The sequence below is a fragment of the Melanotaenia boesemani genome, chromosome 21 (assembly GCF_017639745.1).
Source record: "Melanotaenia boesemani isolate fMelBoe1 chromosome 21, fMelBoe1.pri, whole genome shotgun sequence".
Lineage (NCBI taxonomy): Eukaryota > Metazoa > Chordata > Actinopteri > Atheriniformes > Melanotaeniidae > Melanotaenia > Melanotaenia boesemani.
Window position 1 is genome coordinate 28,920,099 of NC_055702.1, and position 16,047 is coordinate 28,936,145.

At 42.5% G+C, this 16,047-nt stretch overlaps 1 protein-coding gene across 1 annotated transcript in view; it reads right to left on the reverse strand.

Annotated features, from left to right (window-relative positions):
• Window positions 1-1,571: 1,571 nt before the first annotated feature.
• LOC121632081 (1-phosphatidylinositol 4,5-bisphosphate phosphodiesterase delta-3-A-like) overlaps window positions 1,572-16,047 on the reverse strand; it is a 51,984-nt gene continuing 37,508 nt past the window's right edge. The window contains exons 8-16 of the mRNA XM_041973254.1: window positions 15,902-16,046; window positions 13,631-13,783; window positions 11,308-11,445; window positions 11,038-11,191; window positions 10,825-10,941; window positions 9,038-9,216; window positions 8,764-8,899; window positions 1,977-2,126; window positions 1,572-1,884 (exon numbers count right to left, since the gene is read on the reverse strand). Of these exons, the coding sequence (XP_041829188.1) occupies window positions 1,724-1,884; window positions 1,977-2,126; window positions 8,764-8,899; window positions 9,038-9,216; window positions 10,825-10,941; window positions 11,038-11,191; window positions 11,308-11,445; window positions 13,631-13,783; window positions 15,902-16,046 (1,333 nt within the window). The 3' untranslated portion in view covers window positions 1,572-1,723. The remainder of the gene's footprint in view (window positions 1,885-1,976; window positions 2,127-8,763; window positions 8,900-9,037; window positions 9,217-10,824; window positions 10,942-11,037; window positions 11,192-11,307; window positions 11,446-13,630; window positions 13,784-15,901; window position 16,047) is intronic.

Sequence of the window (16,047 nt, forward strand, 5' to 3'; positions counted from 1 at the left end):
CGTGGCCTCATCTCTGATCCCTCCTCCTTCCTCATCCTCTGCATGCTGACACAGCACTGAGGGGTCCAGTGGGTTTACACACTAAGAGATGCCTTTCTTTGGGTTTTTTGTGTGTTTCTGGTTCTTTGGTTGTTGTTGTGATACATGTTGTTGTTGTTTTCTTGGTTAGGAGAAACTCCTGATGATTGTCTGCTTAGTTTCCCTGTAAAAGCTGTAGGAAATTCTCTGCTGTGTTTCTGTACAGGTGTAGCAGCTGCTTGTCTGCTGTTAGGTTGGATTGAAGCTTGTTGCTTCTGTCTGCTGGATCTTTGTCTCCTCTTCCTTTTTTCTACTTTCCGTTTTACTTCTGTTCACTATTTAACTTTTTTTTCTGGCCCCTCCGGTCAGGTCCAGCAAGATTACGTCAACTCCATAATACCAAATAAATAAGATAAAACAAAATATTTAAACAAATAAAGAAAAAAGAGAGAGTTTATCAAGAGGAGCCTTATACCCATAAGCTCCTCTTGGCAAAGCAAATTTGTTCAGCCCAACACAGCAGCCAGACCATCATTCTGCCGCCACCATGCTGGACAGGACATGGTAGAAAAAAATATTAATTTAAGATTAATTTCTAGTTTAATTAATTTCATAATCATTTCACTTCTAATTTTGTATAATAAAGATATAAATGCACATTTTACATTAAAGTTTTTCCTTAAACTAATGGTAACATATCGCCCATCCCCAGACCTTACATCTGGTCTGACTGGTCCATATTGCTCCTACTGGTTACTCTCATACTGCAGCTTGTGATTGCATAGCATTCATTTCTGAAGATGCTTAAGCACAGAATAAACTAGGCAGCCAAGATAAACACAGGCAATTAACAGAAGTTTATTCTCGGCTCAAAACAGATCTAAAAATTTACCGATTCCTACTAGTTTGTGGCACAAAACTGAAACTGAGGATATATTTAAAAACACCATTTCTGTCTCAACATTAACTGTGTTACGTTAAATAATACCTTTCCCATCTTCCACAGCATCCCACCTGCAGGGGAAACAGATTCATACGATGAGGTGAAACTCATCTCATCTCTGAATCTTCTTTCTTTCAAGTTTGTTCTTCAGGATTAAAAAATAAAAATGAATTTTTTCATGACCTGTGAGACAAAGAGTCATTTAATCTGAGTTAAACTGTGTTTGAGGAACATTTCTGAAGCTGTTCCATGGTTCGTCGTCCAGTTATACCAAGACTTCAGACATGAACAGTACATAGAACGGATGGATTATAAGCATGAAGGTTTCTTTAAATCTGGCCTCTCTGTATATTCTGATTATATATGTCCTCCCTCCGGAAGACTGGAGAGCTGACTATTTTATGTTTGAAAAATCTAAAAAAAATCAGCACCAAACTTTGGTCATGGCTTCAGAGATTAACACCCGACATGTGTACTTCAGTCAGTTCAAATCTAGTCTTCACTAAATCAAGTATTAAAAGGACGGTTCAGTCTTCGTGTATGCATCAGTCCCAGAATGACTGCTGGTTGTTCTAATAAAAATCATCTGCTTGCGTTTTATAAACTGGGCTGTCAAACGCTTCATGTCACCCTCACTTATTGAAGTTTCTGCTCGGTTTGATCAAACACAAGGCTCCTGAGAATATCTGAGCTGTGTTTCAGACTTTAGGGCCCGGATCTCATGCTTGGATTGATTAAAGCGCTACACCAGGGGAGATGAGGTTACGGTTTTTTGGTTGAAGCTTTTGCAGGGGACCGAGCAGGTGATGAGGCCGATGCTTTGGAGGGACTGCTCTGACCAGGGGTGACCTTAACGTGGATGAAGAGGGAGGCGGGGGAAAGGCTTGAACCATCCAGTTTGAGCAGCCGAACGTGACGATAACCTGCGCAGGACAGAAGGTGAAGAGAGTGGACAGTTAACCACGCTGAAACTAGTCTGCCGATCAGTCCACTAGTTTACTGTCTCCACACACACCTGTACGCAGACTGGTGAAAGGCAGGGTGTACTGTCCCAGGAAGTCATTGCTAGAGGTGTAGTCATGATCCTCCACCATGAAGCGGACCAGAGCCAGGTCAGGGACATGGACGGTGAAGTTAAAGGTGCAGTCCCATCGAGGGTTGAAGCCTAAAAGGAAGAGCAGACTCAGTCACACTGTTTTCCACCCTTGAACACACCCAAAATATTGGCATGTAGCTGCATTTTGTCCCTTTGTATAACTTTGTATGCAACTACTAATATTATGTAAGGCTATTAACCTGATGTTAGCATGAAGCTACATAGCAGTGCTAATCTAGTTCTATGCTAGCAGTAGATTAGTTTTTAGATAATGTGGGGAAACCAGGTCATATTTAGTTTTCAGTGAGTGTATTTAGGGACTACACATCAACTCAGTTCATCAAGGTTTTCACATTGGAGCTGAAAATAAACTATAAAGATGCTCAAAAGGAACCTCAGTATCCTACCTATCCTGAAAGTTTAGTCTTGTTGGTATAGGAGGAATAGATATTTCAATATTGATCCGCACATCTCTAATATTTATTCTTCTCAGATAATTATTTAGATAAAATCTCGGGCCCGTTCCCACTTATTTATTTGTTTCACCGGGACACTGGCCCAAGAGTAATACGGTCCACCGGGAATCCTCCCGAACCTCCCGATTAGCTGGCATTCCTCTCAATGTGTGTTTCAGCGTGAGAAATCGTGTGGCATGAGAGTGTATGAAGCCACTCAAATGCGTGAGAGTTGGCAGCCCTGCTCATATAGAGACAGAAAGTTCTTTTAACCACCATAAAAAACAGCAAACAGAGTGGTTGCTGCCTGGAGGCTCACATCACACACATCACGGGGACGAAAGAAACAGGACGCATCAGCTGCGTGGTTCCTTTCATTTAGGCGGTAGTGCACACAAAAATGTGTTTTTTGAGCTGTAAACAACAGACTATTACTTGATTGTGATAAAAATCACACATACTGTTGATAAAATTGGCATTTTTTTAGTTTATTTTAAAAACGGGATTATGTGGGTAAAAAAAGGCTCATAACGCCCTCTACAGGGTAAAACCAGGTTATGCTTTCGTGACATAGAGAGGTTATCTACATCACATGAAAATGTTAAACCCCACAGCCCCTCCCTCCAGATGCAGGTGGGCGGGGCCTCGCCTTGCAGGCACAGAAAGCCACGCCCACCAATGCATATGAAGGGATGTGAGATTAACTGGTGTAGATCTGCTAGGTTCAGACTTCTGTTCTTTCACAGAGTTTCTGATGAAATCTTCCTGTGATGGGGCAGATTTGTGCTTTTGAGGGTCAAGCCAATGCATTATTAAATAAATTATTGTTACCAGTGTTTTCGAAGGAGCAAAATGAAACACTAACAAGAAAAATATCCGCTCAGGAACTAGAAAAAACAGTAAAAAGGTTGAAACTTAAAGCGCCAGGTGTGGACGGATTTAGTGTGGAATGGTGTAAAACCTGTTTAGAAGAACTTTCATCTATACTTTTAAGAACATTCAACGGGGTACTGAACGAGGACAGATCCCACCCTCCTGGAGAGAAACAGTAATTACAGCAATCCCAAAAGACACGAAAGACAGACTTGACTGTTCTATCGTCCAATTAGTCTACTAAATCAAGACTATAAGACTTTTACCTCCATATTAGCCAGAAGATTAGAGCATATTCTCCCAGATAAAATAAATTTAGACCAGCCAGGATACATTTTTGAAGATAATTCAAGAACTATACAATAAACCCACTGGTACAGTTAGGATTAATGGGGGACTCTCAGGCGTTATACAGATCGAACAAGGATGTAGGCAAGGATGCTCAATGTCCCCGTTATTATTTGCCATATTTATTGAACCACTGGCACAATGGATTCGACGAAATACTGAAATAAACGACGTCGAGATAACATCAACTCGGATGACATTTTAATTTTTATGGCCAAACCTCAAGAAAGTCTCAAGTATTCAATACGTTTGAGTTTGATGAAGATATTTGTGGACTGGAAGGTTTAAAAGAGCTTTTCAGAAGGTACTGTGAACCACGAAAAAACGTGACATACCAGAGACATTTGTTTAATACCAGAGTACAAGGCAATGCTGAATCCATTGATGCCTATGTCACAGATCTGAAGAACAAAGCAAAAGACTGTGAATTTGGAGATCTAACAGAGTCACTGATCAGAGACAGAGTCGTATGTGGTATTACAAATGATCAAATCCGAGGCAGATTGCTAAGAGAGCCCGAGCTAACGCTTCAACGAGCTGTGGATATTTGCCGTGCAGCAGAAGTTAGCCAGAGCCAGCTTAAAAAGCTACACGAAGAAAATGACGTGCAAGTGCAAAAAATACATAAGCAACACAAGCAAAGGAAAGACAAGCTACAAACAAAGATGAAGAAATCACACGCAGATTGTGGAAGATGCGGATTTAAACATGAAGCAAGACAATGCCCAGCATATGGTCAAACCTGCAACAAATGTCACCGTAAAAACCACGACGCCAAAATGTGCATGAGTCGCGGACAGAGAGATAACCGCCGGAAAGTACAAGGTGTAGAATATGACACAAATAATGATGATAATGACATGTTCATAGGGACTGTACATGTTCGAACAGAAGACAAACATGTGAATAGAGTGGATGCAAAAAGTGGCAGAGAGGTCTGGAAAGAAACTGTAAACATCAACAACCAGCAAATGACAGTGATGATAGATACAGGTGCTGACTGCAACGTCATATCTAAGAGCGAATTAGAAAAGCTGAAACTGAGTGATGACAAACTGAAAAAGTCAAACATCAAGCTAGTGGGTGTTTTTGGACAGAAAGAAAAGCCATTGGGACAGAAGACCATTAAGTGCTCATACAAAGGCAGAGAGTATGAAATAACGTTTCAAGTGTCAAAACAAGACGTAAAAGCGATATTGGGAAGCGAGTCTAGTGTTGAGCTGGGGATGGTAAAAAGGATCTATGGGGTGACAAGAAGAATGCAGACAGACATCAGGTGTGAATATGAAGATCTGTTTACAGGACTAGGCTGTGTTCCTGGAAGTCACCATATTCAAGTAGTTCCTGAAGTTTCACCAGTGATACATCCGCCAAGGAAAGTTCCAGTTGCTTTAAAAGAAAGTGTGGAGAAAGAACTGAAACGAATGGAAAGTCTTGGTGTCATAGAGAGACAAACTGAGCCCACAGATAGGGTGAGCAGCATGGTGACTGTAGTGAAACCACACAAAATCCGAATATGCCTTGATCCACAAGATTTAAATAAGGCTATAAAAAGAGAACACTATCCTCTAAAGACAGTGGAGGAAGTAGTATCTGAAATGCCTAATGCAAAGGTTTTCTCTGTTTTGGATGCAAATCATGGCTACTGGCAGATCCAGTTAGATGAAGAGAGCTCCAAACTCTGTACTTTCAACTCACTGCTTGGAAGGTACAGATTTAAGAGACTTCCGTTTGGCATATCATCAGCACCAGAAGTCTTTCAGAGATGCTTGGAGCAACACCTAGAAGGACTCGAAGGAGTTGTCAACGTGGTTGATGATATTCTGGTGTGGGGTGAGGACCAAGAGTCACATGACAACCGATTGAGAAAGCTGTTGGACAGACTGAGAAGCATAAACATGAAACTCAATAGAGACAAATGCAAAATTGGACTCAGTGAAATAAGCTACATCGGACATGTGTTGAGCAAAGATGGACTGAAACCAGACATGGGAAAAGTAAGAGCCATACAAGGAATACCAGAGCCACAGGACAAAACAGAACTGCAGAGGTTCTTGGGAATGGTGCAGTATGTTGCAAAATTTATCCCAAATCTCTCAGAGGAGTCTGCACCACTCAGGAGGCTACTGGAGGGAGAAACTGGCTGGCACTGGGAACATGAACAACAGAAGAGCTTCTCAAGACTCAGAGAACTTGTGAGTAACACACCAGTGCTAAACTATTATGATGTAGGAAAGCCTGTTGTACTCTCAGTTGATGCAAGCACAAGTGGGTTGGGAGCAGTAATCCTACAAGAAGGACATCCTGTAGCATATGGCTCCAGGTCACTCACAGACTGTGAAAAAAGATATGCTCACATTGAAAAAGAGCTGCTAGCTATTGTTTTTGGCTGTGAAAGATTTCACCAATACCTGTATGGTAGATCTGTGCAGGTTGAATTGGATCACAAACTGTTAAGAGATTATTTTTAAAAAGTCTCTTCACAAGGCCCCAGCCAGGCTGCAGAGGATGTTAATGAGGCTTCAAAAATACAGCCTACAGGTGATGTACAAGCCTGGTAAAGAAATGCACATTGCAGATGCATTAAGTAGAGCCAGCCTGAAGGATCACCCAGATACCACACAGGAGGAAGAGATGGATGTGAGCTACATAACCCAACAGCTACCAGTTTCAGAAGAGAAGCTCAGTCAGTTCAAAGAGGCCACAGAGCAAGATGAGAGGCTGAAACTGGTCATAGCAGCAATACAGAATGGATGGCCTGAGTCACGGAGACAGGTTCCAGAGGAACTACAACCGTACTGGACTTTCAGAGAGGAGTTATCATACTCTGATGGACTTGTGTTTAAAAATTCAAAACTGATTGTGCCAGTAAAGATGAGAAAAGAGATGCTGGAGAAAATTCATGAATCTCACATGGGCATTGTGAAAAGCAAGGAAAGAGCCAGAGACATCCTGTTCTGGCCAGGGATGGCCAAAGAGATTGAAGATGTGATACAGCGATGTGCAGTGTGCAACAAATACAAAAACCAAAATCCAAGAGAGCCACTGATGTCTCATCCAGTCCCAGAGAGAGCTTGGTCAAAGGTGGGGATGGATTTATTCCATTTCAATAATGCAGAATATCTTCTCTGTGTGGACTACTTTTCCAAGTACCCAGAAATCATAAAGTTAAGTGGTACAACAAGCAAGCACATCATTGCTGCTTTGAAATCTATTTTTGCCAGACATGGCGTGCCTGATGAACTCTTCTCTGACAATGGAAGGCAACTAGTCAGTGCAGAAATGCAGGAGTTTGCAACAAGCTGGGGGTTCACACATAACACCTCAAGCCCAGAGTTTCCACAATCGAATGGCCAAGCAGAAAGAACCATTCAAACTGTGAAACGTCTGCTGAAAAAAGCACAGGACAGCCACACAGATCCATACATTGCTCTATTAGAATACAGGAACACACCACTGGACGTAGTAGGCTATTCTCCTGCTCAGCTACTAATGGGCAGAAGACTCAAAACAAAACTTCCAGTGTCAAGGAGCTTGTTGCAGCCCCAAGTCTTCAAACAAGTAAGAAAAAGTTTGATAAACAGACAGAACAGGCAAAACAGCTACTTTAATCGTGGAACACGGAAACTGCCAGAAGTAAGAACAGGAGAAAGAGTGAGAATCAGACAGCAGAATACGTGGCAACCTGCTGTTATTCTGGACACACATGATAAGCCAAGGTCCTACATTGTCCAGACGGACACAGACCAAATCTACAGAAGGAACAGAAGACATATTCTGAAAACAAAGGAGAACTGGACTGTACAACAACCAAAAGAGGCTAATGACAGCTCAACTGATTCACCGCAACTGGTAGAAAGTGACAGATCTGCAGGAAGAGAGACTGAGCAAAGTGAGGATGTTCAGGAGAGACTCATACATGAGAAACAGTTGCCTGCAGCAACGTCACCATCACCGGTTGTCACATCACCAAGTGTCACACCCAGGATTACCACAACAAATGATTCTGTGAAAACCACACGTTGTGGGAGGCCAATAATGGTTCCACTAAGATTCCGAGAATAAGGATACATATATATGTATAAAGTCATGTAATACAGAAAGGTGTTTAAAAAAAAAGTTTCTGATGTCCTACTGAAATGACATACTAGTTGCAAGTTTGGAGAAAACTGTGTTGAGTACAACATTAGAGTAGAGACAGAGTTATTAGGAGTACAGTAAATGTTAACTCCGTTAACATATATTTTGTTAAATATGTAAAAAAAAAAAAAAAAAAAAAAAAGAAAAAAGGAAGATGTCATGTATCTGTGCAGTACTGGAGGTCACCAGTAGATGATGCTGTAACACATATGTTGTTTGTTAGGCACCCGCAAGAGACAATAAAGTTTTCTTTTCAGTCTACCACACCATGGCTCTTAGTCCGATACATTACAGTCCCAGACCGTGACATTAACTGAATGTTTGCAAACTCTGTTACTTCATAGATGATTAACCCTGAGTGTTAGTGGAAAGTTTCCCTGGTCCCTGTTTGAGACTGCTTTAACCAGGTTGAATGTGACGGTGTCCTTTCCCCAGCCTGCTGGAAACAACTGAAGGCCATAGTCATAAAACTGGTCTTGTGTTAATCCCTAAACAGAGCGGGGGGGACCTGTACAAATGCTCCTCTGTTATCAGACCTAATCAGAGGTCAGAACGACCGCTTGTGTTCTCACCTTGATCTATAAATTTTTAAATTGAGCTAAAAACTCTCCTGTTAGAAAATTTCAACACAATATTATGAAAAATTATACATTAAAATTCTATTTATTGGTTCCTACTGACCCCAAAAAGTTAGAACTCTGAAATGCAAGCCAAACTAAAGCTCAGGTCTCAGGAGGTGAAGAACTATCAGGAACATGTGGACTAGTTCTGGAGCCCCCTTTATTTTCAGCTGAGTGTTTTCAGGGAAGCCGAGCTCCCCTGCAATTGTAACCCTGCTTAACTAGCTGGTTAATGGGACCAGTAAATAAAGGAATCTGAATCTGAAATACCATTGTTGTCTACACGATGAGTTTTCTTCTTATTGTTGTCAATGGGGACTCCGTGTATCTCCACCCATACGTGGGGGTCCACGATGGAGCTGGGCTTGTCCCATTCTGGTTTGGGAAGCTGCTGAGCTGAAATAACCTGAATTAACGAAACAGGAGGAGATGATAGGAAATATATGTATGATAGATATACTCCATGTGTTAGAGAATCTCTCATCCTGTGTTTAGGTCCAGCTCTGACTCAGGGAGTCATTAAGCGTGCACAAAGAGACGTTACCCGAACGGTGAGCAGAACGGGTTTGTGGCCAGGACCTCCTCCAACGTTCTCTGGATTGAAGGTGATGTCAGGTCGGCACATGAAGGACGGCTTCAGGACATATCCACTCAGACCGTTCTGCAGGAAGCGACCCTGGTTCAGGTCCATCTGCTCGCCAGATGTCTGGAAGTTCAGAGCAACTGCAGAGGACAGACGGCAGCGTTAGATCAGAAAGGTGGACGAGCTCAGAGGTCTGATGGACATGTGGCCTGGAAGCTTCTCTGGAGATGGAACCAGAATAAAAACTGGGATGGATGACTGTACGTCTGCAAACCAAATTTCCTTCTCGTGGGACGATTTAATAAAGGGAAGTAAAAGACAGAAATATTGTAAAATATGAACAAAAACAGCAGGAACACATTGACATGAAGCAATAAAAACTAAACATTCACATAAAAACAAAGTGTTAAAAACATTCAAATGAATGTTAATAAGAGCTAAAAACAAAACCCCGGCCTGCACTGAAGTCCAGGAAGCTGCATGGAATTACTCTGGATGGTTTTACTTTGGCTTCCAGTGCTACAGTGAGGAACCTTGGACTTATTCTGGACCATGATCTGTTCTTTGTCTCACATAAAAACCAGGTTTCAAGGACCTCCCTCTTCCACGTACATAATATTCCCAAATGAGGAACATTTTGTATCAGAGTGACGCAGGAAAACTGGTCAATGGATTTGTTCCTTCCGGACTGGACGACTGTTATTCCTGATTAATGTCCTGTCCCAAAAATGTTCTGAAAAGTTCCAGATTTTCCCATCAGAGCTTCACTCTCAGCCTGCAGGTTTACTGGTTCCTGGAGGTTCTAGAAGTAGAACGAGCAGCAGAACCTTCAGTTATCAGACCCTCTCTGTGGAATCAGCTCCCAGTCTGGCTTCAGGTATCAAACTCCCTCTCTACCGTTAGACCATCTTCAAACTTTCCTTCCGGATAAATCATATAGCAGGTCTGTGTGAGGACCCGGCTCGGCTGATGGAGGTTTTTTTTTCCCTGGTTCTGGTCCTGATGGAGGTTTTCCTTCCTTGTTCTGATGGAGGTTTTCCTTCCTGGTTCTGGTCCTGATGGAGGTTTTCCTTCCTTGTTCTGGTTCTGATGGAGGTTTTCCTTCCTGGTTCTGGTCCTGATGGAGGTTTTCCTTCCATGTTCTGGTTCTGATGGAGGTTTTCCTTCCTGGTTCTGGTCCTGATGGAGGTTTTCCTTCCTGGTTCTGGTCCTGATGGAGGTTTTCCTTCCTGGTTCTGGTTCTGATGGAGGTTTTCCTTCCTGGTTCTGGTCCTGATGGAGGTTTTCCTTCCTTGTTCTGGTCCTGATGGAGGTTTTCCTTCCTGGTTCTGGTCCTGATGGAGGTTTTCCTTCCTTGTTCTGGTCCTGATGGAGGTTTTCCTTCCTTGTTCTGGTTCTGATGGAGGTTTTCCTTCCTGGTTCTGGTCCTGATGGAGGTTTTCCTTACTTGTTCTGGTTCTGATGGAGGTTTTCCTTTCTGGTTCTGGTCCTGATGGAGGTTTTCCTTCCTTGTTCTGGTTCTGATGGAGGTTTTCCTTCCTGGTTATGGTCATGATGGTTTCCTTAGTTAGGTCATTTATTTTATGAACTGGTTTATTTAAACCCAGATATAAACTGGACTTATGTGGATAATATAGCTATAAATGGCTCCTAACTGGACTTGGTTTTGATGAGACAGACGTTGGGTTCTTCAGTTTTTACTGGGATAAATTCTTTTAACAGAACATCAAATAAAATCAAGCCCTCACCAATCTGACAGCCTCCGTTCCACATGTCCTGAGGGTTGTAGTTGGAGGACTGGAGGCGCTGGCCTGAGGGGTAGATCCTGCTGAGCTGGTGACTGTTGTGTCGCACAAAATACATCCCTGAAGGGACAAGAGTTCAGTCAGCACCCCCTCCATCCAAGGAAAAACAGAGCATGTCACTGTTCTAATGTTTTACATTTCCTCCACACATCATACCTGAGTCTCTAACATGTCTGAGGGCTTCACTCTCGGAGAAAGAAGACATGTCGCTGGCTGGGCTTCTGGCAGCTTGTTCAAAGCCTTTAAAGGGAGCACTGCGAGTGTAGACCACCAGATCCGACAGCTCTGGACTCAGCTTGGACACACCTGGCTGGGATCACACATGCACCCATCACATTATCACTGTCATTTCATCCTCCCCTCTTCTTTCATGCAGCAGAAATCCAAACTAAACCCACCAAACCCCTGAAAACCTGATGGACCGACCTTCTCTTCTTTACTTCTTTTGGGTTTCCCCTCAGCCTGGCTGGCCTCCTCGTCTGAGGAGCTGAGGTCTGAAGAACTGGATGAAGGTTCCTCCACCATCATCTTCTTTGCCTTCACCAATATTTTTCCCTTTAGATCCTGAAGTCCAGATCAACATTTCACAGAGAAAATAACGGTGAGTCAGAGAAACCGTGATGGATAGAAAATAAAGCCAGCGTCCAGCAGAAACTCCACCTGGACGTCCTAAAACTGAGATTTTAATGTTTCTGTTATTTACTGAAAAACCAGAGTTGACCTTTCTTCTTTAGAACTTCTGCAGTTCATTCAGACAAACTGAACCTAAACCTCACCTCCAACTGGTCCCAGTTTGTGGGTTTCTGTTCATCCACCTGCTTTTCCAGAAATGTCCACAAGTTCTCAATTAAAAACATTTTCCAGCTGTGATGATCTCAGAGCCACTTCGCTATCAGTTTGCCTTGAGACGCCATCAGGCTGGCGTACTCAGCACGTTGCCAGTCCGTCACAGACACCAATAACCACTAACACTCACTTCTAGGGAGAATTTAGAGACACAAGTAAACCAAACACTTTGCTTGGGACCATGGGAGGAAGTCAGAGGGCCTGGATACAACCTGCACTGTAAAAAAAACAAACAAAAAACACAACAACCCTTTAAAAATTGTAATATTCTGGCAAATAGGACCACTGGGGGGCGTTGCCACTGATTTATTTGTGAAATAATTTCTAATGAACAAAATGTTGATTGAATGTTTCAAACATACACATGCAGAAAACAAATCTGGCGCCTCTTGGTGGTCACATGACTCCATCAAATAACTGGCATAAATACCAGAATTTCTTGCATCTGCCAACAACGGTATTAGATTGAATGTGAAAGTGTGTCCAAACTTTTGACTGGTACTGATATTCTTTGTATTTAAAAATACAGGAAAAAAAAGAAATAAAAAATTTGTAATCTTACAGATTTTTCTCACATAGAGACGTGGTGAACATGGAAACGCCACACAGAGAGAACCAGCTGAAGCTCAGGAAGCTTGTTGCTGCGAGGTGACGTCACCCCACCCCCCGTCACTCCCCCTCAGGGGGAGGTCTCTTATGAAAATATAACTAGTGTCAAATTCTCTGATGAAGAATGGTCTCAGATGTGTTTGATGTCGCAAACCTCCACTTGTTTGTTGAAATGGAGGGAATTCAATTGGAAAAATATTATTCGGTTTTTCATTACCCCATCTATTAAGAGCAAACAACTGGCAGTACAACAAATGTGTTGGAGGCAATGTGGTTCTGCAGATGCCAGTCATACCCATGTCTTTTGGAGCTGTTTAAAAATTACAGCATTTTGGGATTCTATCTATTTGTCCTTAAAGAAAATATTGCAATACTCTGTTCCCATAACATGTATAACCCTATACATGACAACATTTCTAAAGTGGTCAGGAAAGAAGACCAGTACCTGGTTAAAATACTCCTGACAGCAGCAAGAAAAGCAGTAACTAGGAAATGGCTAAAACCAGAACCACTTTTAACCAATGGGATGATATTGTCCAAGAGATTTTTGTAATGGAAAAAATGACTTTCACCCTCAGGCTCAAGGAATCAGTGTTTTAGGAAAACTAGAAAATGGATTGCCTACAAAGAATCACACATGAACACTGACTAGATCAATCTATGCTGATGTGTCTCTCATTATATTTGCTACCTCCTCTTGTTCATATGTTGTTTGTTTTATGTTTGTTTTGTTGAGGCATCACCCTCATGTATTTTCTTTTTCTTTTGTATACAAAAATTAATAAAGATCTAAGTGAGAAAAAAAAGGAAATTTAACTAGTGTTCTGCTGTTCAGAGTTTGCACTTCTTGCTGTTGTCTCTCCTGGATGTTCCAGTTGGATAGAAGTGGCTTCTTGTCCAAAAGTCTTCATCTAACACGTCCCACCCCCTGCTGCAGCTCTGCACTGCTGACTCCTCACAAGAAGACCATCCTGGAGCTTGATGGGCGTTCTTCAACATCCTAAAGTCTTCCTCAGCACATCTGAATCTCTCCTTGAAGTTTGCAATGATCTGGTTCACAGTTCTTCTAGGTACAGTAACCCTTCCAGCTGCAGAGATTTCTGTACCTCTGCTGTCAGAAGACCAGAACCCTCAGTTCTGGTCTTTTGAGTACCGAGTACGGAATGAGGACTATTCTAATCCTTATCAAGCAGATGCAAAAACTGACATTGTGATGAAACTGGCTGCAGGTGTGTGCACACATGTTCTCAGTATCAGCAGAAACAGTTGATCTTCCAGGTCTGACTTTACCTACCTCTGGAGAAGGCAGCCAGCGGGAATCCAGACCCTCCAGGGGTTTGAGGAGCAGTTTGTTCCCCAGGATGGAGCGCAGGTGTCGGGCCATGACCGTCTGCTGCTCCACGGAGCAGTGGTTCTCCAGGGACAGGATCAGAGGGTAGGGAGACGCCTGAATGAGGAAGATGATGGTGGACAGTCAGGGAGAGACACAGAACAGAAGCTGGGACAGAACTAGTTTACACTGCATGAACACAGTTATTATAAACTGGACTAATGTGGATCATATAATGGATTTGTTTTAATTGGATTATAATTAAATGAGCTTGTTTACATGACCATCAAAATCTGATAACTGTGAGTAATAAACAGATCTGATGCATCTACATCCACTTCTGAAATGAGATATTCTTTAAATCCTGCTCTACATTTTCCAGTCCTAACCCTGTTATTTTCAAAAAGTTTGGTTTGCTGAACATGCTGGTGTCCACAGTCTGGCGTTAGCTGCTGACTGGCACGAAGATATTGGAGTATTGGGGAGAAATTTAATTTCTCATAATCAGATGAAAAAGTTAAGATGACTTTGTTGTGAACAGGTGGTGCAAATAAAGCTGAATTTAACTTAATGGTGACTGACTGTGAATGAACTGATGGAGACTGTCCAGCTGCTTTACTTCTGGATTGATGGCCTGAGATTTTCTCTAAGGTTTCCTTAAAAAGGTTCAACATTGAGAAAAACTGAAATCTTGTTTTCTGCTGAGGCTGCAGACATTAGGCTCGGGAGGCCTGTTGGACCCAACAAGTCCAGAGTCCACTATCCAGCCGGCAGGTAGCGGTGTAATGATGTAGGAAATGTTTTACCAATACCAATCTGTCATGCCTTAAGCTCCACATCTGGTGTGAATATTGCTGCTGACCATACGCATCACTTTATGACCACAAACTCATTCATTGACAGTAACAGGACATCAGCTGCCTCACGTATGCCATATCTGAAACTCAGTCAGCACTTCTGGGTTTGAGTCCATCAGAAAATAAACAGAATGAATGTGTCCCAGAAAAATCTGCAGAAATGATCTAAAAATAAAGAAATGAGCTGCAACAAAAGGATCTGAGACGTAACTGCTTGATACAAGCCCAAGAAGAAAACTTAGGACAGAAAGGAAAATGCTAAAAAGCAGCAAACCAAGTTTTCATTTCTGCTGAGAATTCAGACAGAAAAAAGGAAGGAAGAGTGGAAGTGGGTTCGGTGGACAGAGAGCTGAGTGTCATCTGCATAGCGGTGAAAGAGAAAGTTGTATTTCCAGGGATCCAGGGAAAGTAGACAAATCATGAAGAGCTGAAGCCTGGGCAACACCACTGGTGGCTGCAGAGGCTTGTAACTGAACATTTACAGTATGAGTTGTGCATGGATTAACAAAAAGCATGAAATATTTTGGATTCATACCGTCTGAGAAATATCCGTCAAAGCAAGCGTAAGAATAATTTCTTATTTTAAAAATGCACTACATAACTTTCTGACCTTAAAACTGTGTTTCAGGCTCGTTTGAAGACACGGTGACATCTATGTGCATTTCTGGAGCTGCCCAGCAGCATCCCGAGGCTGAGAAACCGAACTACAACCTTTTTTTCCAGGATGCCGTGTGACGTTGCAGCTGAGTTTTGCTTTACGCACCACATCACACACGTGTTCAGAGTCAGTGTCATGGCTCTTCTGATCCTGGCAGAGGTGTGTGGGTGTGTGTCTCCCTTTGCAGGTGGAGCTTCTGGTTTCTGGCAGCCAGTTTCCAAAACAGCTGACAACGATTATCTCATTACTGCCTCGGTATATCTACCCCTAACCCTAATCACCAGCCTCTGCCAGATCTGCTGTCAACCCGCTACTCCAGTGTCCCAGCTGTTTCCTGCCTGCTCGCCTGCCAACCTGCCTTGCCCTTATCCATTTCAGTCTTCAGTAAACTGCTTTTACTACAAGCTTTTGGGTCCTCTTAACTTCCAGCTCCACAGGAGCGGAGGAAAAGAAAGAAAGAAAGAGACAGAGCAAGAGATAAGACAAGAATAGAGTACAAGTAGGAGATGCTGGATTAGAAGATGCTGGATTAACCATCGACAGGGCGTCACTGAGAAAACATGGAGAAGTTCTGTAGCACATCTTTAAATTACATTTTCTGTGCACCAGACCTATTTTTCTAATTTGAAGCTGTTGTGTCCGGATTTCTTTATAGAGGCGAGAAGATGAAATTCTGTAATTCCTCAAGTTTCTCTGTCACGACTCCAGTGAAGAACTTACCTTAAAGGCATACTCGCTGATTGTCTCAATGACTTCAACGAAGGGCACTTTGGAGGTGAGTGTATGTCCGTGATAAATGACCGGTTCTCCTTTGTCTCCATCCCAGCAGTCCAACTCTACGCAGCGACAACCATGACTCAGAGCTC